This window comes from Callithrix jacchus, chromosome 8 (assembly GCF_049354715.1).
Source record: "Callithrix jacchus isolate 240 chromosome 8, calJac240_pri, whole genome shotgun sequence".
NCBI classification, from domain to species: domain Eukaryota; kingdom Metazoa; phylum Chordata; class Mammalia; order Primates; family Cebidae; genus Callithrix; species Callithrix jacchus.
The window spans coordinates 57754371-57779121 of NC_133509.1; the positions used below are offsets into that span (position 1 = coordinate 57754371).

Sequence of the window (24751 nt, forward strand, 5' to 3'; positions counted from 1 at the left end):
GAAGAAATGAGTGGGAAAAGGAGCACTCTGGGCCAAGGGGGCTTGGCCTGGGAGGAGCTGAGGAGGATGAGCAGGTGGGCTGAGGGTGTGTTTCTCCCACCTGTGGCGGGGAGGGAGCATGCTGGCCTCTGGCATTGGCTGGAGAGGGTCGAGGCTCTATCTGGAAGGGGATATGGGCTACAGCTGCAAGTCCTTCTGGAAAGGAATATGGGCTACAGCTGTGAGTCCTTGGGTACTCTGAGAAACTCGCCCAGGACCGGCATTTAGGCAGCCATTGGCTCACCTGGCCAGTGATTCGCACTTCCATGGGCTCAGGAAGGGCACTGGCCAGCACCCATACTCTGCACCGCCACCCCATGCCCAGCCCCGGGTGGCATCCATGACGGTGGGGAAGGGAAGGGTTGATGGGAGCTGGGGTGCAGGTCCACAGTAGATGGGCTCAGGGTGCTCTAGGTTAACCTTAGGGGTCTCCCCAAGTTTCCTTTAATCCTGAGGGCTGGTGGGCCGAGGAGAGGGCTGGGAGGAGAGGTGTCGCCTCTGCTGCATTTGGCTGGTTTGGCGGAAGTAAAAGGGGTTTCAGTGCAGCTCCAGGAGGGCCTTCCTCGGCCAGGCCTTTGAATCTGCACCACCCCCCACCCCCACCACATGCCTGCATTTCTACTTCCCCTAGCCCGGACCCCACCCCCAGGTCCCCAGGGCTGCCGGGCATTGAAGAAGAGTCTGGAGTCAGGATCTTGGCTTCAGGGAAAATTGCTTTATTCTGCTTCCTCCCAAGGAGCTGTTACACAGGCTTCACCAGCACCCCCAGGGCTGAGCAGATCAAGATGTGGCAAAGCTACTCCTCATTCAAGCCCTTTTGAAAGGAAACAAAGTCCAATCAGTCCTTGGAGAGGTGGTATTGGGCAGGGACTGGGAAAGAAAGGCACGGGAAAAAAGGTGAGAGGGGTCTGATGGTGGGAGGCCTGTTGCGTGGGCTGGTGGAAGCCCCTGTGGCAGCAGTAGGTGTGTTTCCAGGGCTTGATGTGCATGGGGCAAGTTCTAGAGGGCAGGGGTCTAGGGTTGGCCAGAGGGAAGTTGTCTAGGTCAGAACAAGGGGTTCTCTGGGATGCCCATTTTAGGTTTGAGTTACAAGGTTGCAGGACAAAATTAGGTGGAAGGGAACTGGAAACCAGCAGTTGGGGGAAACTGGGATATACTGGTTGTATATAAATCCGGGTCTTCTAGGGTTGCAGACCACCCTAGGGCTGGAATTCCCAGAACCACTGAAAGTTAGAGCTGAGCTGGGTGTGGTGGCTTACACCTGTAAGCCCACTACTTTGGGAGGGTGAGGTGGGTGAATCACAAGGTCAGGAGTTCAAGACCAGCCTGGCCAACATGGTGAACCCTCATCTCTACTAAAATATAAAAATATAAAAATTCCAGCTACTTGGGAGGCTGAGGCAGGAGAACCTGGGAGGTGGAGTTTGCACTGAGCTAAGACCATGCCACTGCACTCCAGCCTGGGTGTCAGAGTGAGACCCCGTCTCAAAAAAAGTTAGAGCTGGAAGAGCCCTAGAAATCACAGAGAACTGAATTACCTTGGCCTCTGGGTCTGTGTGGTTCAGTTGTGCAGGATAAATGAAAAGGAAGCATCCTTGATTTGAGGATGCTCTGTCTGGTGTGCCTGCTGTGGGGGTAACTAGCAAAGCCCAGGGGAGGGACCCACCTTGGCGCCAATGTCGCGGCTCTTGGCCCGCAGCTTGTTGACCTGGGACTCGGCGATGTCCGCCCGCTCCTCTGCCTCATCCAGCTCATGCTGCACCTTGCGGAACTTGGACAGGTTGGTGTTGGCCTGCTCCTCCTGTGGGAGGTGGGAGCATGAGGTGAGAGGGGGCCTGGGTTCGCAGACTCCCGGCTTGGGGGACGAGCTCTCCTATGCCTGGTCCCCAGCAGGGTCACTCACCGCCTCCTCGGCCTGGCGCTTGTAGGCCTTGACCTTTAGCTGCAGCTTGTCCACCAGGTCCTGCAGCCGCAGCAGGTTTTTTCTGTCCTCCTCCGTCTGGGGGCCACAGGATAGGCAGGGGTGAAGATGGCATAGTCACAGGAGGTAGCATCCCCTCCACCCTCCCTGCTTCATCTGATATCCTGACCCAATTCTACTTTCTGATCCTCACTAAACACTTGAATTCTCCTTATAATTTCTTACCAAATATGTGTAAATATTTTAAATGATTTGCACCAGGAAAGAGTCCAAAGAGCTGATGGGACTCCTGAAATTATGCACAAAATTGTGTGTGTGCAGTGCTCCAGGGAGCAGGTTTTTCAGGGTGTGGGGACCCCAGGGAGGATAAACTCCCCTGCTCTGCACCTCAGCACATGCTGGGAGTGACTTTGGGGCTGTGAGTGTGATGGAATTTCCTGGGCTGCAATGTAGATGACACTGACTTAATCTAGGTTAAGGACAAAGTGTGCTTAGAGGGATGGTGACATCCTGGATTGGAAAAGAAACAAATTCTAATTCAGAGTCTGATTCTAGAAAACACCTTGGAAAGCTAGAGTCTATACTGCCCTGGGTAACAGAAAAGTTTGGATGCTTGTTTGAATGGGATTGGTGTGTTTTTGGTCTTTTGGGTGTGACCCTGGCTACATATTTGCTTTCTTGTGAGCTGTGCTGGGTGAGCTTTGTCTGGAGCTCTGTGTATGTTCCCAGGGGATGGGCTCAGGGTGGGTGTTGAGATGAAACTCCCAGGCCAGGTGGTGCAGAGACTGACTTCTGAGATAGGGGACATTCAGGTGGGGCAGGGCTAGGCAGAGTGAAACAGAGTCTGCATTCCCACCCTTGCCTTGGAACAGGCTAAGAGCAAACTCTTCATTCCCCTCAGCTGGTTGTTACTGTGGCTTCAGGCCAAGGTGCCAGGGCCCTGCCTGAAGCCACCGACCGCCGCACCTGGTAGGTGAGCTCCTTGATGCGCCGCTCGCTCTTCCTCATGCCCTTCACCGACTCCGCGTTGCGCTTCTGCTCGGCCTCCAGCTCATTCTCCAGCTCCCGCACCCGTGCCTCCAGCTTCTGCAGCTGCTTCTTGCCGCCCTTGAGCGCGATCTGCTCGGCCTCGTCCAGCCGGTGCTGCAGGTCCTTAATGGTCTGCTCCATGTTCTTCTTCATGCGCTCCAGGTGGGCGCTGGTATCCTGCTCCTTCTTCAGTTCCTCCGCCATCATGGCGGCCTGTGTGCAGGAGAGACGTGGCACATGGTCTGGTCAAGTCCTCACACACTCACTGCCCAGCCCAGGGAGAGACACTGGTGTGGATTGGGTGGATGGTAGGGGGCAGGACTCACATCCGTGATGGCCTTCTTAGCCTTCTCCTCAGCGTTCCTGCACTCTTGCACCGCCTCCTCCACTTCTGTCTGGAGCTGGGACAGGTCAGCGTCCATCTTCTTCTTCTGGTTGATGAGGCTGGTGTTCTGGGTTGGGGGAGGGGTAGGCAGAGCAGGAAAAGCATTGAGTATCTATCTGTATGGAGCTCCCAAGCCTTGCCTGCTGAGCCCTAGCCCATGCTCCCTTCAGGAATGAGCAGGGGAGCTGCTCACCTGGGAATGCAGCAGCTGCACCCGCTCACTGGTCTCAATCAGCTCCTGCTCAGCCAGCTTCCGAGACCGCTCGGTCTGCTCCACCACTGCACGCAGCTCCTCCAGCTCAGCCTGCAGCAGGTTGTTACGCCGCTCCACGATGGCGATGTTCTCCTTCAGGTCGTCGTTGGCGCGGACCGCATCATCCAGCTGGATCTGGGTGTCCTGTGGATCAGGACAGTGGGCATGAGTGGAAGAGCCGGTCTCGGTGCCCTTCACTGAGGGCACCTGTTGGAGGTCCCTGCAGTGACCCAGGGGCAGGAGGAATCGGGTGCCTGTGTCCAGATATTACCCCTTCTCCAGGCCACATGAAGGCCAGTCCCCTCTGGGTGAGAGGACCTCCTGCCCCCGTGTACCTTCAGCAAGCTCTGGAGGCTCTTGACTTGCTTCTGGGCCTCGGCGGCCATGCGGTTGGCATGGCTGAGCTGGATCTCCATCTCGTTGAGGTCTCCTTCCATCTTCTTCTTCACCCGCAGGGCCTCGTTGCGGCTGCGTGTCTCTGCATCCAGGGAGGTCTGCAGAGAGTCCACCACCCGTAGGTGGTTGCGCTTGGCCTGCTCCATCTCCTCATCTTTCTCTGCCAGCTTCCGCTCGATCTCTGCCTTGATCTGGTTGAACTCCAGCTGGGCCCGGAGGATCTTGCCCTCCTCGTGCTCCAGGGAGGCCTGGGAAGGGGTGGGGGAGGGGATGTGGGCAGACAATCAAGGCACAGGGCAGGGTGGGGGTCTGTTCACAAATTATGGATACAAAGTGAGTTCAAGAGTAGTGTAAGTGGTTCAGTCAAGAAGCAGAAGGAGGAGGAAAAGAAAATCTAAGAGAAAATAAAAATAAGCCTAAGAAAAGGTGATTCAGGCCCTCACAGGGGAAAGCTAGCTATGAAGACAAGGAGGAAAATGAAGAGAAAGGTGTTGCCAAGGAAACAGAGGCAATCAGGTAGAGAGTATAAAAGAAAACAGGCAGCCAGAGGTGGGAACAGGGAGGCGTGTGGAAATGGGAAACTCAGCTAAGATGTAATGGGTAAAATGTTTATATAAACGGAGTTCAGTGACTGGTCATTCATTTACTCCATAAATCTTCATCAAGTTCCTACTATGTGCCAGGCTCTGTCCCAGGCTCTGGGTATGGGACAGTGAATAAAACAAAGAGAGGGATGTGAACAGGAACCCAAAGCCTGGAGCTCAGCTCCCTGCACCCCATGCCCTGCACACACACACCTCAGCCTCCTCCAGGGCTGACTGCAGCTCTAGCTTCTCGGCCTCCAGCTGCTTTCGGACCTTCTCCAGCTCATGGATAGTCTTTCCACTGGACCCCAACTGCTCAGTCAAGTCGGAGATCTCCTCTGGGGGGGGAACACCGTGACTCGGTTGAGGGCTGCTGTGGTCCAGTGGAGTTGGAGGGACATACCTCTTTGCCCAGACCCATCTTGGAGCCCCTGGGTGGTGGTACCACGTGGGGACATTGCCAGTACAGCCCCTCCCCAGCCTCTCGGGCCCCCAGCACACCCTGAAGGTTCTTGTTCTCCCGCTTGAAGGTCTCCAGGTGCTCCAGGGACTCCTCGTAGGCGTTCTTGAGCTTGAAGAGCTCGGTGCTGAGGGAGCGCGCCTCCTTCTGCGAGGACTCCAGCTCCGACTGTGACTCTTCATACTTCTGCTTCCACTCAGCCAGGATCTGTCCAGGGAAGAGACTCACTCTTTAGCCCCCAAGCCTCAGCCACATATCCAGGGTCTGTCTCAGGACCTGCCTGGGCTCAGCCCTCTTCCCCTACCTCCAAGGGGATGGCCTTGCCCTGAAGCCCTCACGCCCCCTTGCCCTGCATGCTGGCTGTGGCCCCCACCCACGGCCCACCTTGTCGAAGTTCCTCTGCTTCTTGTCCAGGGCTGCAGCAGCCGCATTGGAGCGCTCCACGTCCACCATCAGGTCCTCAATCTCATTCTGTAGCCGGTGCTTGGTCTTCTCCAGCGAGGAGCACTTGGCATTAACGGCCTCCACGGCTTCCTCAGCGTCCTGCAGCCGCTGGGCCAGCTTCTTCCTGCCCAGGGGAGGGTGGCAGAAGGTAGGGAGGATGGAGGGTGTGGATGGGGACAAGAGGAAACAACATGAGCCTTTCAGAAGACAATCCTTGAAACCTCATAAGTATAGCTGGAGAAGCCTGAGGACAGGTCCCAGGGGCTGAGAACGAAAGGCAGAGGATCCCCGCAGGGTGCAGAGACACAGGTTCCCGCTGACCTTGGGCCAGCCTCTGGCTGTGGACACGGGGGAGGTGTGGGCTTCCACAGCCCTCCCCACTGCCTTCTCCTGCCACAGTGCCTTGCCCCAGACGGAAGCACTCTGCCCTCAGACAAACCTTTTGTTCGTCTTATATTCGGATCAGAAACATAATTCGAGCAAAAAGCTTCCCTGAGAGGAGATAATACTGGGGCCAGGGCAGAGTCCTCCTGTGTTGTCAGACATGAGCTAAGCATCCCCTGTGTGGGATCTGCTGAGGCTGGGGGTGGGCTGAGTCCTGCCTGCAAAGGGGCCTCAGCCAGAAGGCAGGCTGCTCAGAACTCACTTGGCCTCCTCGAGCTCCTCAGTCCGCTGGATGGCGTCTGTCTCATACTTGGTCCTCCACTGGGCCACCTCCGAGTTGGCCTTGGAAAGGACGCGCTGCAGCTCGGCCTTGGCCTCCGTCTCCTCCTCGTACTGCTCCCGCAGCAGGTCGCAGTCATGCCGGGCTGACTGCAGTGCATGGGCCAGGGCGTTCTTTGCCTGGGGAGGGGTGGGCACCAGGAGGTGGGCTCGGCTTTCTCCATTAGGCAGCCCTATCCCTTACCATTCTCCTCACCCTAATCTCAACATCCTCCCTTGGCTTTATCCATGTCCAAATCCCCAGTGGACCTGGAATGGTTTATTGTTAGCTAATAACACAATGCCAATGCAGCACTGAACTATTTCAGAAAAGCTTCGTGGCCATTGGCCCTGAGCTCCTTCCCACACTAGGCATGGTCATCATCACTGGGGTGGGGAGAGGGAAACAGGCTCAGAAGGTTAGGGGACTTCCCCAAGATCACTGAGCTATAAGAGCCAGGTTAGTGTTGAACCCTGGTGTTTTTTAAAACTCATGTTCTTTCTCCTTTTTCATGAGCCCAGCGAAGTGCTGGGACTAGGCTCCAATTTAAATTCTTTCTCCAGTTTTCAGGTTGCTCTGTGAATCCCAGGACCCATTTGTGTGGTCCCTACATCCCCTGGTTATACCTAGGCAAGACTATCTCATGCCTCTTTAGTTCATTTCCTCTCCTCCTCCTCACACCCTGCCTCCTGCCCAGAGATGCAGCAGAAGGCAGAGGGCCTCAGCCTGGGGAGTAGAAGGCATGTGGCAGGGTTTGGGCTATGACTTGTTTTTAGAATTCTTGGAGAACTGTGGGTACACATAAGCCTTATTCCTTAGAAGGGAAGTGATGTCGATGCAAGGCTAGTCAGTGTGTTCCTTGCTTGGGCCAGGCGGCCTGAGGCTAGCCCTTACCTTAACCTCCTCCTCCAGCTGCCTCTTGAGGTCCTCCAGCTGCTGGGTATAGGTGAGCTTGCCTCGAGTCAGCTGGGAGATCAGTGCCTCCTTCTCATCCAGCTGCCGGGACAGCTCACCTGGGGAAGTACCGTTCAAGATCAGCCACTCCTCTCTATCCCCACCTCCTCCCCTAGTGCTCAGGCCCCATTCTCTGGAGAGACTCTGTGTCTGTGTGTGTGAGCAACCAAGGTGGGAGTGGCTCAGGAGGTTGGGGAGATGGGTTGGGTCCATGGAGCCCACGCTCTAGGCTTACCATTCTCGGTTTGTAGCTTGGCCCGCTGGCTGGTGAGGTCGTTGACAGAACGCTGGGTCTCCTCCGCCTTGCTCCGGTGCTCATTCATCTGGTCTTCCAAGGTCCGGCACATCTTCTCCAGGTTAGCCTGAGAAGGGTAGGAGAGTTATATGATGGATGTTGGGGGGAACTGAAGGAGGTGTAAGGGGTACAACTAAAGGAGAAAAGAGGGAAGGTGTGGAGGCAAGGAAGGCATCTGAGAACCAGGCAGAGGAAGGGAAGTGGGAAAATGAACCACGAAGGAAGAGAGAGGACATGGGGAGAAAGTGGAGATGGGAGGAGGAAGTTGGAGGAAGAGAGGCTGAGCAGAGCCTGCCTTGGCCTTGATGATCTGTTCCATATTGGAGGTGACATCGTCCAGCTCCAGCTTGAACTCGCTCTTCTCCTTCTCCAGCTTCTGCTTCACCCGCTGCAGGTTGTCAATCTGCTCGCTCAGCTCGGCCACGCTGTCTGCGTGCTTCTTGCGCAGGGCCGCGGCAGTGGCCTCATGCTGCAGCGTGGCCTCCTCCAGGTCCCGCCGCATCTTCTGGAACTCAGCCTCACGCTTCTTGTTCATCTCGATCTGTACGGATGTGGCCCCGCCAGCCTCTTCCAGCCGCTCGCTGATCTCTTCCAGCTCCCGGGACAGGTCTGAGCGCAGCTTCTCCACCTTGGCCCTGGCGGTGCGCTCAGCCTCCAGCTCTTCCTCCAGCTCCTCAATGCGGGCCTGGGCAGGACACAAAGGGCTCAGACCCACCGCCTGGACCCCTCTGCTGGAACTCCCCCTCCCCCTGGGCTCTAAAAGGCTCTCGGCTTCTCTGGAACAGCAAGTCAGTTTAGCTCTTCCAGTGGAGAGGTGGAAATTAAAGGATTTGGGGAAGATGCTTTGTAGAGCTGAGCTGGCCTTCCTTTTGGCTAGGGCATGACAGTCTACATGCTCTTTATTGGAAGGAAAGTGGTTGAAACTTGCTCTTAAAGATGGACATTGAGACCTGTGTTCTGGGGATATTTTAAGCAGTTTAGTCACAAAAGAAAATAAGAAAAGTTAAAAATGAGAGAGCCATATTTGTCTGACCTGACAATTAAAGACATAACACAGCTTCTGCTCTAGAGGTAAGAACCGAAGTCATGCCGTCAGAGTTGAAGGGTCCTTAAAAGCCTCCAGGTAACAGGGGAGGGCATGGAGATCTGGAGTGGGCTCCCCATGGTCACCCAACTAAAGCAGAGCTGAGACAGGAAGCTGGGATTTCTGCCCTCCAGGCCTGTGACCTTTTCAGGATCTCTATGGACCACCTGGCCCCTTTTGGGTGTACCCATGGGGACACTGTGATAGCTGCATGTCTGCCTCCATGGGCAATAATTAGCTCCTGTAATGCTGTGAACAGGACACCCTAGAGGAGGGGGCAGGGGAAACAGAACCAGCCCAGGGACCCAGCATTCCATGTGGGTATCCAGACCTTACCTGGAGCTCCTTGAGCTTCTTTTGCAGCTGGCTGCCCAGGGCCTGTTCATCCTCAATCCTTGCATTGAGAGCATTCAGCTCAAAGTCTTTCCTGAGGGGAAGGAGGGATGGTGAGGCAAGGGAGACTCGTGGGGCCTCAGGAAGGTCCACCGATGGTTAGAAATGGTAATGAAACAGAAAAGAGTAGGATTTCATCAGAAAAACAGCTTCTGGGGGTGATGTAGGATCCCTGGAGGTGTAACACCTGCCATGGGATTGAAATCCAACAAGAATGTCATGGGAAGAGTGCTGTAGACAGGCTGATGGTTCTGGGCTCTGCAGGACATTCCCGTCTTTGGTCCCTGTTTTCTCATCTGTAAAATGAGGCGATTGGACTAGATTGCTTCAAAGATCCCTTTTAGCTCTAATAGTTCCTAATTTTGTCACTGTTGCCTCGGGCAACTCAGCTAACCTTTCTGAAACTTATTTTCCTCTTTGGTAAAGTGAAATTAAAGATACCATCCTTAAAAGGTGTTTTGAGAATCAAATGGGACCATGTATTCATTTATTTATTCAACACATCCTGTGCCCAAGAAGGTTTGAAGATTCCTGTGCAAACACAAACTTGATGAGGATGTAGATTATGATTCTCGGAGCCTTTCAAAGTCCTGAGCCTGAAACACCATAAGATCTTCAATTACCAAAATACGTTCTGCAAGCTCACTGCTCACCAAGTCTGGAAAGTCTACACATTTTGGAAGAATTTGCACTAAGAATTAGAACCATGAGTTAAGCAAAACAAAGAAATGGCCCTGATCCCCTGACTTCTTGAGCATGAGGGCATTTCTTGCTGCCCTGTGCACTCTCTGTGAAAAGCCACAAAGGGACTTTCCTAAGAGGTTCTTGTGTGGTGCCTTCCTGTGTCAAGGATCTGGTTTTCAAAGAGAGTGTGTGTAAAGGGGGATGGCTGTTATTTTCCTTCCCACTGAGTGCCTAACATGATGAAAGGACTCAAGAGATAAAATGGACCTTTTGCCAGGGAGGACCGTCTAACTAACCCTGATATCTAGGTCTGGGGGAGGAAAGCCCTTGTGTGGGAGGCCTTTTCCCATGGTTTGCGCCTCTGCTTGTGGAGGCTGCATGAGGTTGTTGCCTCAGAGGATGGCTCTCTTGGGTCTGCTTGTACTGTTATGGGCTGGGAGGAAGAAGGGTAGCAGGGAAGGGACACAGTACTTTTTCAGCCGCTCATCCAGCTGCTGCTTGTCATTCTCCAGGTCCATGATGCTCTCCTGTGTCAGCTTCAGGTCGCCCTCCAGCTTCCGCTTCGCTCGCTCCAGGTCCATGCGCACCTTCTTCTCTTGCTCCAGGGATCCCTCCAGCTGGTGGAGAGAAGGAGCCAGGCCCAGTGAGGCAAAGTGTCCTGACTTGGTGATTCTGTTGTTCAGTTACCCTAGGACATGGTAAGTCCTAGTGGTGAGGACTTGATAAACCTTCCCCAGAGTGGGCCAAATGTTACCAGGGGACTGTGAGATTGCCTAGATATAGGGAATGCTCAGTTAATATTTGACAAACAAAGGAATGAATGATTGTGGGATGAAACCCCAAAGCCGTATTCATTCTTTCAGCATCCTATAAACACCCACTGGGTATCAGGCTCTGGGCTAAGCGCTGCAGTTCCCAAATTGAATAGATCCAAGTTTCTGTCTAAAGGAAGCTTATAGTCTTGTGGCTGAGATAGATGCTTAAATAATTATAATACAGAGTGATAAGTGAGTCAATAGACATATGTGCATCAGAGGGAACGATGATCAAATTTTGCCTTAAATATTGGAAGGTCAAAGATCCTTCTTGGGGAGTGTCACAAAATTTCCAAATAAATATATCATGTTCTTTTGAGATAACTCTCTAAATCTTATGTCAAAGGCAGAGGTATCTGGGATTGAATTTAAAAACAAAACTTATCTATACTATTGATCATACCAGTGAAATTAGATACATAATTCAGAATCGATAACCACCTCTGACTTTTCATTTCCCAGCTCCCTTCTAGGAAGATATCAGGAAAGTTAACATCCTCTAACCCCACCCCCCTCCAAATACACACATACACACACACACACACACACTCTCACACCCCTCTGGGTGCAGATGGACATGGCATGTCTAGGCCCTACAACTCTCAGTCTACTCACATCATCCACTTGCTGCTCCAGCTTGACTTTGGCCTTAGTCAGGGTGTTGACCTTGTCCTCCTCGGCCTGAAGGTCATCCAGGGCCTGCTGGTGGGCCTCTTGTAGAGCTTTCTTCTCCTTAGTCAGCTTGGCGATGATCTCATCCAGCCCAGCCATCTCCTCTGTCAGGTTTTTCACCTGCCAACCAAGAATCCCGTCTCCTTTAGGTTCAAAGGTCACCAGCTTGGTGCCATCTATGGGGAGCTCCCTGCCAAGGACCATGTTGCTCTCTGGATGCCTGAGTCAAGGTCAGGATGGTCTGGGAGTCTTGAGGAGATCTGGGCTGGCCACAGGGAGCTGCCCTCACCTTGTTCTCCGTTGCGTGCTTCTCCTTCTCCACCTTGGCCAGTGTCAGCTCCAGGTCATCGATGTCCCTTTTGAGCTCTGAGCACTCGTCTTCCAGCTTACGCTTCTTGGCAGTGAGCTCAGCATTCATCTCCTCCTCATCCTCCAGCCTCTCATTCATCTCCTTTACCTTGGCTTCCAGCTGAATCTTGTTTTTGATCAGCTGGTCACAGCGCTCCTCAGCATCTGCCAGGTTATCTTGTTCCTGAGGACAAGAAACAGAGGGGGAGGCTGTTCAGGGGTCAAGGTCCTTATTCTTGGAAGTAGAGTGAGGGAGAGGCACATCCCTCAAATAGGAAGGGAACTCTAGGATATCCCCAGTTGCCAAGAGCTTCAGAAATGTGGGGAGAAGATTCTCAGGGCAGTGTGACTTGGGAACATTGGGGAGGGGAGCAGGGAGGAAAGGAACAAGAAGTCTTCATCTGGACCTCTTCCTCTAGTCTCTTCCATCAAAGAGAGGGAACTGCATTTGCTGACACCAAGCACTTATGTATGATGGCCCAATGAAATGGAGAGCTTTATTCCCTGTCTAGAGGAAACTGAGGCTCAAAGATGCTGCATGGTTTGTCCAAGGTCACAAAATTATTAAGCTATGGACCTAGGTTGAACCCAAGTAGAAGGCCTGTGCTTTTAAGTCAGCTCTTTTCCCTCTTCCCTTTCCTCCTCCTGAGTGACCTCTTTGGAGGTCTTTGGAAGTATTGATCCCAGAGTCCTCTGACTGAAGGAACAAGACAGTAAGCCCCTGCGCAGGGAGGTGCAGGGTTGTGGGAAGTGAAGGCAGAGCAGGATAGAAGAGCCAACAGTAGCCCAGGACCCTCACCGCCTGCACTTGGAGCTGCAGGTCATTCTTCTCCTGCAGCAGGGACACCATCTTCTCCTCCAGCTCCTTGCGGCGAGCCTCGGACTTCTCCAGCGCCTCTTTGAGGCGTGCGAACTCCTCCTTCATGGTGGCCATCTCCTTCTCTGTCTCTGCGCTCTTCAGCAGCGGCTTGATCTTGAAGTAGAGCTTCATCCAGGGCCAATTCTTGACCCCCATGAAGGCTCGAATGTTCCACTGGATTATCAGCAGGGAGTCTCTGCAGGGACCCATTGAGAGGAGTGCTGAGCCACCTGACTCCTTCCTACCTGAGGTCCTGAAACCTTGGGAATGTCCCATTTCTTTCATCCCTCCTGTCTTCTCTGAGGCCCTCTGACCCTGTGACTGCACTGAGCCCCTCCTGCAGGTCTCTCTGTTTGAAGACCCCCTGCGCTCTTTTACCTAACACTGCTGTGAACCAGCCTGGGCCTTGGAGAAGCGAGGAACCTCCTCTTGAAATCTCTCACCTACGTTCCAGCAGCTTCTTGTACTCCATTCTGGAAAGCACACCCCGGGACTGGGCCTGGATGCGTGTGATGATGCGGCTCAGCCTCTCATCCCGCATTTCCTCCAGCAGCCCCAGCAGCCCAGCCTTGAAGAACACCTGCAGGCAAGGTGTGTGTTGGGCATGACTAGGGAGGGGCACGAGGGAAAGAGGTGGTGGAGATTACTTTAGGAAGGGTAACAGCTTAGAAAAGGATTGCAAGGAGGAGGTCAATGGCAGCTGGAGCTGGGATGAGGGGAGTGGTGCTAGATGCCCCACTGGCAGGGGTAGCATAGAGGTAAGAGATTTTGCTAAGATAATTATAAAAGGAAAAGCATTATGAAGAGAGGAGTCAATGGACAAGAGATGTCTTTCTTTAATTAATTAGTCTCCTTTCCTCACCTTGGTGTGGCCAAACTTGTACTGGTTGTGGTCGATGTCCAGGGAGCCGAGCAGCTTCTCTGCCCCCTTCCTGCTGTCAATGAACTGTCCCTCAGGGATGGCCGCTGGGTTCAGGATGCGATACCTGAGGAGGGAAGTGTCCAGAGTCAGTCAAGCTCTGCACTGATCTGCTCTGCCCACAGAATTCCAGGGCCATCTGCAGACTCCCGTTCCCACCAAGGCAGCCCTGGCTCCCCCAGTTCTCTGAGCCCTGGGGTGCCCTCATACCCACCTCTGCCGGAAGTCCCCATAGAGGATGCGGTTGGGGAAGCCCTTCCTGCAGATGCGGATGCCCTCCAGCACGCCATTGCAGCGCAGCTGGTGCATGACCAGGGGGTTGTCCATCACCCCTGTGCCAGGAGGGAAGGGGGAGGAGTCTGTGAGAACACTGGACTAAAGTTTTGGGTTCTGATCCTGCCTCTGTCACTGATTAGCTTGTAATCTCAGCAAGTCAGTTAGTAATGATCCTTTATTTGTTTCATTTTCATCTAGCCACTTTTTTAACCAAAAGTCTTTCACATTCCTTTTTTATCTGATTTATACTTATTATCATAGGCGGTGGCCAGAACAGATATATTCCATTTTCTAGATGAGTAAATTAAGCCCAGAGGAGTTATGGGACTGGTTCAAAGTCACTACGCTGATCAAGCACAGACCCAGGTCTTGAACCCAGGTCCCTGAGCCTCTGTCTCCTAATCAGCCAAAAATGGATAAACAATTTGTATATGTCTCACTGGGGTCTGTAGGGTCGCTGATGAGGTAATGTCTGTCAGAGTGCCTTACACATCACCTGGGTTACACACTCCAGGTGTAAGGCAGCACTGGGATGGGGGTAGCCTGGGACGTCTCATGGGGGATGCAGAAAGAACGTGGTTTGGAAACCACTGTGGTGGTAGATGGGCAGATGCCCTAGGAACGTTCCACTGGATTATCAGCAGTGCAGATCCCAGGGCAGTGTATGCCCACAGGTGGGCTGGGCCGAGTTTGTGGCCTCACCTGGAGACTTTGTCTCATTGGGGATGATGCAGCGCACAAAGTGAGGATGGGTGGAGCGCAAGTTGGTCATCAGCTTGTTCAGATTTTCCTGTGGCCAAAAACGCAAGAGAGAAAAGTAAATGCAAGAAAGAGATGCAGGAAGGAGACAGGAGAAGAAGGAAGGAAAAAGAGAGATGGAGAGAATTTGAGGAGCCACAGAGATGAAGGAACACTGGGGGAAGACACAGATGAGGAGAGAGGAGGGAAAGAGGAGAGAATGAGAGAGGAAGTGAATAAGTGAGGAGGCCAGGAGATGATGGGAAGTGAAGACAGAGTGAAAACAGTCACGAATGCACCAAGGAGACAAGGGGCAGGAGGAGTAGGGGAAGAATGAGGCAGGGAAGGGTGAGGCTAGGTGGGGTTGGGCAGATGGGGAGCTGTGCTGGCTGGCTGGGGCCAGGTCTCACTCACCCTGTGCAAAGCTGACACAGTCTGAAAGGATGAGCCTTTCTTGGCCTTGCCTTTGCCTTTCTCAACAGCTACAGGAAGGAGAGTCAACAAAAGAAGCATCAGTGTGGGGAGGTAAGGACATAAGTAAAGAATCACAGCCCCTCTTTACATTCCTGCTAGCATTTGGCCCCTGATGAGGGCCTTCAATATGGCTACCTCAGTTTCTCCACCCAGTTTCATCCCACTGAGTCTGTAAACAGACTTGTAAAACCTGACATGGAAGTGGTGTGGTGTAGCAATTGACCTGGCTCAGAACCTTAGCAGAATCCCTGCTCCTCCATCCTGGGGGCCTCAGTCCCTACTTACGTGCATCAGCCCCAGCATAGTTGGCAAACAGGTTGCTGAGCAGCTTGAGGGAGGATTTCTGGTACAAGCCCACGACAGTCTCATTGAGAGGATCCTTGTTCTTCTGCAGCCAGCCAATGATGTTGTAGTCCACGATGCCGGCGTAGTGGATCAGGGAGAAGTGGGCTTCCTGCTTCCCCTTGATGTTGCGTGGCTTCTGGAAGTTGGCGGATTTGCCCAGGTGGTTGTCAAACAGCTTGGCCTTGAAGGTCATGTCAGTGGCCTTGGGGAACATGCACTCCTCCTCCAGGATTGACATGATGCCCATGGGCTGAGGAAGCAGGGGAGAGCATCACTGAGTGTCCTTCAAACAGGTGGACATGGATTCTGCTCTATGGTCAATACTTGCTTATGGAGGTGCCCCACTGGGTGTTAAGGTAGTAGGCTCAGCTCTGAGTATAGTTACCTACTAACTGGCACCGGTTCAGGCACAGGATTTTGTCTGATGACAGAAGAACCTTTGTGAAAGTCTAGGAATGTGGCTATTATTGGTGCTCTATACACCACTCCACCACCCAGATTCCTGAGATGCTAGGGTTGAAAATAGGTGCACTCTTATGATCCCCCACACCACTTTCACACTTCTTAATCCTTGGATGCATAAACCAGGCCCAAAACACATGCAGGTATTGGGGGTCATTATGCAGATATCTATCCTCCATGTGTCCAATCTCAAGTTCCTGGGAACGCAGCTGTCCCTGGTGCCAGCCTGTCCTGGGTTCTCAGCATAACATAGGCTCTGGAACCAAGGGCTCAGGATCCTTCAGCCCCTTCTATTTTCCAGATTATACTCCCCAGAAGGGAGAGGGGCTGCTATTTTGTCTATGGTGTTCATGTTAGGTGTGCAGGGAGAGTTCAGGTTGTGAGGCCAAGAGGGTACCTTCTCAATGAGGTCGATGCAGGCCTGTAGGTCCATGCCAAAGTCGATGAACGTCCACTCGATGCCCTCCTTCTTGTACTCCTCCTGCTCCAGCACGAACATGTGGTGGTTGAAGAACTGCTGTAGCTTCTCGTTGGTGAAGTTGATGCAGAGCTGCTCAAAGCTGTTGAACTGCAGGGGGCATGAGGGGTGGGAGCAGTCAGGGAGCCGGTGTGAGTGGCCACTGGGGCTGTTCCCATGCACTGTGCCCGAGACCAGCAGGGTGTGCCTGGTCCCCTCCACGTCAGGACAGTGCAGGAGGGCTTCCCCTGAAGACAGGGATAACGACTGCCTCTGTCACCACACAGTCCCCACTGCCTTCCCATGCCTGGTCCACAGCTGGCTCTCAGCAAATGGCTGTTGAATGTGGGAGCAAGCGAGTGATTGTTCTCCTCCCAGGGGTCTCCGACTCACGTCAAAGATCTCGAAGCCAGCGATGTCCAGGACTCCTATGAAGTACTGGCGTGGCTGCTTGGTCTCCAGGGTGGCATTGATGCGCGTCACCATCCAGTTGAACATCTTCTCATACACTGCCTTGGCCAGTGCCCCAGTGGCATACGCCACCTGCAAGGTAGGGGAGATACCCATATTGAGTGAGGCTGTTGGGAATGGTGAACTTGAAAACTCCCACCACACCATGCCAGTCTCCGTACCCTTCCTACCCATTATCATCTGAAGATGGACCCACCTGCTGGACATTCTGCCCCTTGGTGACATACTCATTGCCCACTTTCACCCGAGGGTGGCACAGCCCCTTAAGCAGGTCAGCTGAGTTCAGCCCCATGAGGTAGGCAGACTTGTCAGCCTCTGGAAGGAAAAGGGAGGTAGCAAAGTTGGTAAAGAGATGACTGCTGGCTGGGCACGGTGGCTCACGCCTATAATCCCAGTACTTTGGGAAGCCAAGGTGGGTGGATCACTTGAGGTCAGGAGTTTGAGACCAGCCTGGCCTATGTGATGAAACCTCACCTCTACTAAAAATGTAAAAGTTAGCCAGGCATGGTGACATAGACCTGTAATTCCAGCTACTTGCGAGGCTAAGGCAGGAGAATCGCTTGAATCCAGGATGTGGAGATTGCAGTGAGCCAAGATTATGCCACTGCACTCCAGCCCGGGCAACAGAGCAAGACTCCATCTCAAAAAAAAAAAAAAAAAAAAAAGGGGCAGATATGGCCCTCAGTGACTTGACAACTGCCCCCCAGCATTCCTGCCTCCCACCTTCGGTGCCATCCGGCTCTGCCTGCTCCTCCCGCTGCTTCTGCTTGAACTTCATGTTTCCAAAGTGCATGATGGCTCCTGTCAGCTTGTACATGGAGTTTTTCTCCTCTGGAGTGAAGCCCAGCACGTCAAAGGCATTCTGTAGGCAGGCCCCGTGTTGGTGGACCCCAGAAAAAGAAGTATGATGGGTAAGTGTGATCTCTTGTAAGTTGTAGAGAAAACTTGTCTCCTTAATCCCTGTGGGTTCTGAGACTCCTGTACTCAGTGGGGAACTCCAAAACAAAGGATGGGAGATGTAAGAGCAGGGCCGATGTCAGCCAGCCCCAGACCCAATGTCAGTGGCTATGGCTTTTCTGAGTTACCCACTTATGCTTCTAGGTCCTACACTTGTTTCCTGCCTGGCCTTCCCTACCTGTCTGCCTCTGTTCCCCGAACAGCCTGCCCAGCCCCATGCCGTCTGCATGGCCTTCCCTCCCCATCCTGCTCCCTTGGTGATGCTTGTTTCTTGGCTTATGTACCTCTCTGTCTCACGGCTTTCAGCCTTTCCTGGTTCGATAGAACACCAAATACTGGCTAGTCCTGTCTGGCCTCATCCATACCCCAGTACACCCTGATCACAGGGCACATTCTGGCTCTCAGGAGGTCCATACCACTTTAAACAACCGATGGCCAGTGTCTTAGCTCTGCTTCTGGACCCCTGTTTGCCTCTCATTGCCAATCCTCCCACCCCCTAGCTGGGTCCTCACACACTCACATCAGTGGCCATGAGCTCCTCAGAGTCATCAATGGAGGCCACGGTAGTCTCTCCTTGGGAGATGAATGCATAATCGTAGGGGTTGTTGGTGATCAGCAGCATGTCTAGGGGAAAAAACATGATTAGGGTAGGACACAAGTCCCTGGCTCTCATGGGGTCTGCTCACCACAGTACATGGCCGGAGGAGGAGCACAGGGCAGGGCTTGGCTTAGCCCCACATCCCACTGAACTGAATCCAGCAGTGCCCTGGAGCCCAGGGCATGCCAGCTGAATCCAGCTGCAAGCTGAGGGGACCAGGTTGCCATGGAGATAGTTGGTCTCAGTCGGTGGCTCTGACTCACCCAGCAACTCAGGCTTTTTGTTAGACAGGATTTGGTAGAAAATGTGATAATCTCTCTCTGCTTTCAGCTGGAAAATAACTCTGGATTTTTCTAGAAGATCTATGAACAGGTGGGAGGAAGAAGGAGAGAAAGAAGTTAGGATTTGGGCACAAGGAAAATTAACGATAACTGTAGCAAGGAAAAAGCAGAGGGAGAGGAAGAGCTAGAGATACTGGTTGGACAGACACAAAGAGATCACATAGAGAGATGAAGACAGAGACCCAGAAGGAAAGAAATAGTCTCAGAGAGAAGTCCCAGAGAAAGACACCTAGCCATGTGGAAACAGAGATGGAGAAAGAACTCAAAGGAAGTCTCAGGAAGAGACACCTACAGACAGAGACCGAAAGAAAAGAAAAACAGAGGGAGGGAGGGAGGGGAGAGAGAGAGAGAGGTCAAGACCAGATGGTCTAGAGCAATGTGATCTTAAGGTGAGACTAGCAGATTCACAGCACTCACAGGTCTCTATGTCTGCAGATGCCAACTTTCCTGTTGCCCCAAAATGGATTCGAATGAATTTCCCCTGGATAGATGGAAGAGGGTGGTGATGAGTCCGGGGAAGGCTCATATTTGAGGCCATGCCTCCACCAGTCCAAGTCTCAAGCCCAGGTTCAGGGACCACTCACGAAGCGGGAGGAGTTGTCGTTCCGGACAGTCTTGGCATTGCCAAAGGCCTCCAGAGCAGGGTTGGCCTGGATGATCTGGTCCTCCAGGGTGCCCTGCAGAGGTCAAGAAGGAGGCAGGTGAGAGCTCTTCCTCCTCCCTGTCTGTGGCGCAGGACCCTGGGGGGCAGCAGGCCTACCTTGCCAGGGTTCTGGTCCTTCTTGCTGCGGTCCCCAATGGCTGCAATAACAGCAAAATACTGGATGACCCTCTTGGTGTTGACTGTCTTTCCTGCTCCGGATTCTCCGCTGTGGAGACAGTCAGGGGCTTATTGGGCTGTGAACAATGCTGCTGGAGACCAACAAGCCTCAAATCAGAAGAGAATGCCTGGGCCTGCCTGAGAATAGGAGCCCTGGGCAAGAAGATGCCAGGTAATCTGCACCCAAAATCCACCGTCCTTCCTGGTGCCACCAGAAGGCCCTGGTTTGGGCAGGCTGAGGTCCTTGGCTGGACAAAGTAAACGGGGGAGATGGGCCTGGGCTGTTTTGGAAAAAGTGGGTGGGGCTGGAGAAATGGAAAGTGTTTCTGAAGGGAAAGAAATGAAGAGGTGAAGACATGGCAATAACAGGCTTCTGGATAAATGAGTGATGAGTCGGAGGAGAGTGGGTGGAGGAGTAGGAGAGGAAAAGCATGAAGGGGATGGAAAGAAAGGAAGAGGGAAAGCAAAGGAGAGGGGTCAGGATAAGAGTCAGAGGAGAAAGAGGCTGTGAGTTTATGTCTAGGGGCCTGGGATCCCCGCTAGGGCTGAAGGGTGGGATCAGGGAGATTCTGGAAGGGAACCAGGTAGCAGCTACACTCACGTGATCAGGATGGACTGGTTTTCTCTGTCTGTGGGGAGAAGGTGGGGAGGAAAGGTCAGGAGCTGCACAGGATGCTGGGTGGGTCTTCTCCCTTTCTTCTCCCTCTCTCTCCCGGCCTGTCCCTGTTCCCTTCAGGAAGACCCTTCCAGGACCTCTCACCTGTCAGCATGTACTGATAGGCATTGTCGGAGATGGAGAAGATGTGGGGTGGGGCCTCACTCCTCTTCTTGCCCCGGTAGGCAGCCACCACCTCAGCATTGTACACTGGCAGCCACTTGTAGGGATTCACAGTGACGCAGAAGAGGCCAGAGTAGGTCTGGGGGTAGAAAAATAGCTGTTACTTGCCAGTTGCGAAGGGGTAGGGCTGGTGATTTTGGGAGTTAGAGAAAGATCACAGGAGAGAAAGAAGAGAAAGGAAAACTTCTGCATGCACTCAGTCTGAGTAATGCCAGTCCCCAGGGTGTTGGGATGAGATTAGAGTATAACCCTGCCTAGACGTGAACAGAAGACACTCTTGGCTCCCGGAGTGGACATGGACAGAGCAAGAACAGAGATTCCGAGGTGGGGCCACATGAATCACTCACATAGATCATCCAGGAGCCATATCGCTCCTTGAGGTTGTAGAGCACCGCGGGCTCGTGCAGGAAGGTCAGCATGGCCATGTCCTCGATTTTGTCAAACTTGGGTGGGTTCTGCTGCATCACCTGGTCCTCCTTCACGGTCACCGTCTGCAACAGCCGCACCCAACAGGCCCTCCTGTCAGCCTGGGTTTTCCCTCCTCCCTCAAGAGCGTTAGGAGTTGGTGAGTGACGGAGCAATAGTGCTCAAGAGAGAGAAGGAACCAGGATCTCACAGGGAAGACAGAAGGGATATTGGGAAGGAGAGGGCTCTTTGGAGGGTCTGGATGCTTCCCCAAAGGAAAAGAGAATGGGACCATCCTCAGGTCCACATGGGGTGGGGCATGGGTGTACCCCTGTCCGTCCACCCAGGTGTGGAGGTGGCCAGAGTGGACTCTCACATCAGCCTGACACCCACCTTGCCATTCTCGGTCTCAGCAGTGACTTTCCCACCCTCTCGAGACACGATCTTGGCCTTGACAAACTCCTCTTTGTCATCAGGCACGAAGACATCCTTCTTGAGGTCAAAAGGCCTGGTCTGGGCTTCCACCCGCTCCTTTTCTGACTTGCGCAGGTAGGGGGCGGCAGCCCCAAAGGCGGCCATCTCGGAATCTCCCATGGCTGTGCCTGGAGTAAGCAGAAGTTGGCTTCCTTCCTGTCTGCCCACTCTTCCTTTCCCTCCCTGGGCTCTCCCCTTCGGTGGGAGCCCCAAAACCTAGCACCATGCTCAAGAGTCGAGAGAAGTGAGTCCCTTCTTCTTTGAGCTTACCCCTTAACCAGAAGAACAGCCTAGCAAACCTGCCAGGGTAAAAGAAGCAACTAATGATTGTTCACGCTGGGGCTCTCCTAGGGGAAGGTAGCATCCTGAGCTCCTTGTAGGAGCAGAAATCTGACTATTTCCATCTCTAACCATCATCTGTCCCTGGACCCCTGATCATAGGTGAGGAGCTCCTGGTAGCCAAGATATTCTCTCCAGCACAGGGCAGAAACTAGAATTTAATAGGCTGGATTTGGCGCTATAATGCCCAGTCCCCTGGATTCTCAATGCCTTAGCTTCAGCTTTTCTTACCTGGGCTGCTCAAGTGTGCCCACTAATGAGGAAAGGGGCCAAGGCCTTCAGGGGACCTGAAGAGAGGAAAGTGGTTGTGTCAGGGAAGGCTGTGGCCAACCTGGCCAGTCCCACCTCCCTGCCTCTGCCTGGCTCTGTCCTTCAGCATCTACCCACTTCCAGACCTGAACACAAGGTGGAAGGGGCGGTCAGCTTCTCTGGTCCCATTCTTCCTGTTTTCAAACCTTACTCCCTTTTTCCTCGAGAACCAATTCTTACAGCTAGTTCACCCTGAACCCTAATGCTCCTCACTCCTGCCAGATGGTCCCACTCCTGCTTGCACCCATCTAGTGGTGGCTTTCTTTGAGCCACCTGAGAGACAACTAATGGTCACATTTGTTCAGCACTTTCCAGTGCATATTCTCTTATTCAGTCCTCACCCCATTTAACAGATAAGGAAATCGAAGTTAAGTATCTCGCTTATCTAAGAGCACATGACAATAAGTGGGAGCGACAAAACTTGAATGGAAGTCTGATGACTCTAAAGACAGTTCTTTTCCATCCTGTCCCCATTTTGTTGTCAGACTTTGTAAACATTCTCAGAGAGAAGGTACTGTGGGCTTCCTCTCATAGACACACCCATTACGTAGCCGAACCCCCTCCACAAGCCCTCTGATGAACACCCACAGCTACTGCTTGGGCACGCATCTCACACAAAGACAGGCTTCCTTCCCATACCTCAGTCTGCACCCCACCCCTCGGGTGCCATATATGCCTCAACAGCAAATGTGCACATTTCAGGATGGGTGCCGCATTAGTAGACTCATGTAGCTGCGTGTTCTTCAGTACACAAAGACCTGGGACATCCTACACCCCCGTGCCTGCGAGCTCTTTCTGCAGAGGGTAGGCACACCACAACAGTCATGACTCCTGGAGGCATCCAAGCACCTCTGCATGCACGGACAGGGGCGGCTGCACATTCCAGGCCTCACAGAATCACATGAAGGCACACACACTTCCTAGAATCCTTCTCTGCCATCATTTCTCCCTCCTTGCCAAGGGACCTCCTCGTTCACAGGCCTGATCATACACCCACATCTCCCACTTGATATTTCTGTATCAGACAGTGAGGTACATAACCCTCTCTCAGATTCTGCAGGCTTATACACACACACCACACACACACACACACACACACACACACATGCACACCCTGTAATGCATACTGGTCTCACATGCTCAGATACAGATATCTTCCCCTGGGAACTCCTGTGGCACATACACCTATGTTTAGACCTGCATATGTGTGCCCAGCCACTGGACTTGGTACTCTGCATGAAGTCCTGCACGAAGCTTACTATTCCTAGAGGAATCCCTTCCTAAGCCTGGAGCTCCCTTATCCCAGAGGAAGGCTTCCAGCTCCCACTCCTACCTGAGAGCAGCAAGGAAAGACACAAAGCAGGACAGAGCTGTGGAGCTAGTCTCAGGGGCTGTATATATGGGGCCGCAGGGTGCCCCCACCCCCACCTGCACCCAGTCCCTAGACGGATTTAGAAAGGGCTGTTGTCACTAGAAGCATTTCCCCCAGGCTCCCCCCGTTCCCAAACAGGGCTCCCCTCCCCCCCGTTCCAGCTAGGAAACAATTGGAAGTGGTCGTCATTGTTATGGCATGGAGTGTGCAGGGTCTGAGTTCCAGGGGGCGGGGTGGCTCAAAGTGCAGCAAAAATATCTCCCAGGCCAGGCCTCACATTCCACAGCTGGCAGGAGAGGGAACTGACCAGGACCACCAAGACCACAGGCAGCCAGCATCCTGGCTCTCCCACAGGGCATTCCTGGCCCGGGGCACTCCTGGCCCCGGACACTGCTGCCCCTGCAGTACCCTGCCCCAAGACCCCTGCTGGCCTGGCCCCATTTCCACAGTGTCCTCCCTGCTCTCCTGGCCCAGGTCCTGTATCCAACTGTAAACTGGGAAGGAGCTGAGTGTCAGCAGCAGAGAGGGGTAGGACAGAGTTGGGGGCATGGCCCCAGGGTGGGGCTAGACTGGGGCAGCTAGAAGGAAGTTTCCTAGCCAGGTGGCAAGAACAATGACCATGGAGTTTAGAGATGGGGACTCTGGCTCAGGCACTGAGTTGAGGCAATGTGTTGAGGTCAGTGAGCCTCCAAGCCCTTCACTTTATGGAGAGGGACAGTACATTCTTTAAGGTTAGACAGCTAATTGGGGTGGCAGAATTCGAGGTGGGAAACCTCAGCAGAGGGGAGTCTGGAAAGGAGGGCTGGGATTCCAAAGGTGTGAGGAACCCCTAGGTGCAGAGGGCAGGACCCAGCTGCAACGATCTGGAGGCCTTTGCGTGACTCATGTTCCTAGCTTTGCCCTGCAGGTACTAAAGGCCTGAGCCCAGAGATAGACCCTCTCAGCGCTATAGATAATACAGCTGCTTGGAGCTGTAAGGAGACCCCTAAGACAGCTGTTGTCTGGCCCACCCAGCCTCATGTGGGGTGACCTTTGTCCAGAGCTAGAGGCGATAGTGTTCTGGCAAGTGAGGCAGAACGACAGGACAGGAAAAATCTTCCCCTTTGAAGGCCTGAGAAAGAGCCACAAAGGAGGGGAGGAAAGGGAGCTGGGGCCCAGCCTATGAGTACAGAACACAGCCGATGCCATGCGCTTCCAGCAACGGGGCGTGCAAGCTTGACTGGCTCTGTGTCTAGGCAACCACTGCAGGGTTTGGTGTGAAATGTGCCCCTTCTTCCCGAGCACAGCTCTTCTGCGCATGCGGATTAGTCCATCTGATTAGCTGTCAGCTTGGAAGGAGAGAGGCAGGCCTGGGGGATGGGTACAGCAGGTACATTTTGAAGGTGGGGTGAGCATAGCAGGGAAGGGAAAATCCAAGAGGAGGCCTCTGTGGGGTTGCTTGGTAACAAGGCACTAAGGTACAGTCTGAGGACACTGAGCAGCTGTGAGGGGGGTGCAGGCAAGTGGGGGAGACCATGAACTGCAGGGGCTGTCTGACACCGCCGCAGCTCTGCAGTGCTGAGGTGATCCCAATAGGCTCTGCTACTAACCAGGCCCGGCCAGGTGCCAAGGAATCAGCTCTATTGACAGAGACAGACCCTCTCAGAGCTATAGATAATACAGCTGCTTGGAGCTGGAAGGAGACCCCTAAGACAGCTGTTGTCTGAGGTTCCCTGAAGGAACCTCAAGGATTGGCAATGAAGGACAAAAACTCCCTTTGTCCCCACCTTCCAGCTTCCCAAGCTCCAAACTGCCACCCCTCCCTGATTTCCCAGGGCTCAGGCACAGATGCCGCCAGC

The 24751-nt window shown here is 53.4% G+C and overlaps 1 protein-coding gene across 2 annotated transcripts; it reads right to left on the reverse strand.

Moving 5' to 3' along the window:
• Positions 1-734: 734 nt before the first annotated feature.
• Positions 735-22913, reverse strand: LOC100400430 (myosin-7). 2 transcript variants are annotated; one of them, XM_035260139.3, is made up of 41 exons: positions 22875-22913; positions 22181-22336; positions 21464-21519; positions 20813-21021; positions 20362-20505; positions 19937-20093; positions 19778-19805; positions 19117-19225; positions 18941-19033; positions 18774-18837; positions 18279-18377; positions 17938-18041; positions 17184-17322; positions 16657-16775; positions 16383-16532; positions 15930-16100; positions 15011-15320; positions 14666-14733; positions 14216-14303; positions 13452-13569; positions 13181-13304; positions 12762-12898; positions 12259-12514; positions 11401-11643; positions 11055-11231; positions 10096-10241; positions 8884-8974; positions 7759-8148; positions 7404-7530; positions 7109-7227; positions 6158-6354; positions 5452-5635; positions 5109-5274; positions 4821-4945; positions 3963-4271; positions 3568-3771; positions 3316-3441; positions 2927-3202; positions 1943-2038; positions 1706-1840; positions 735-853 (listed from the first exon to the last, which is right to left on the reverse strand). In XM_035260139.3, exons 4-41 carry the CDS (start codon positions 21011-21013, stop codon positions 836-838), a joined length of 5808 nt encoding a protein of 1935 aa, XP_035116030.1. In that variant the 5' UTR covers positions 21014-21021; positions 21464-21519; positions 22181-22336; positions 22875-22913; the 3' UTR covers positions 735-835. The 2 variants fall into 2 exon arrangements, with proteins under 2 accessions (XP_035116030.1, XP_002753688.1); XM_002753642.6 differs by lacking the exon at positions 22181-22336.
• Positions 22914-24751: the final 1838 nt, after the last annotated feature.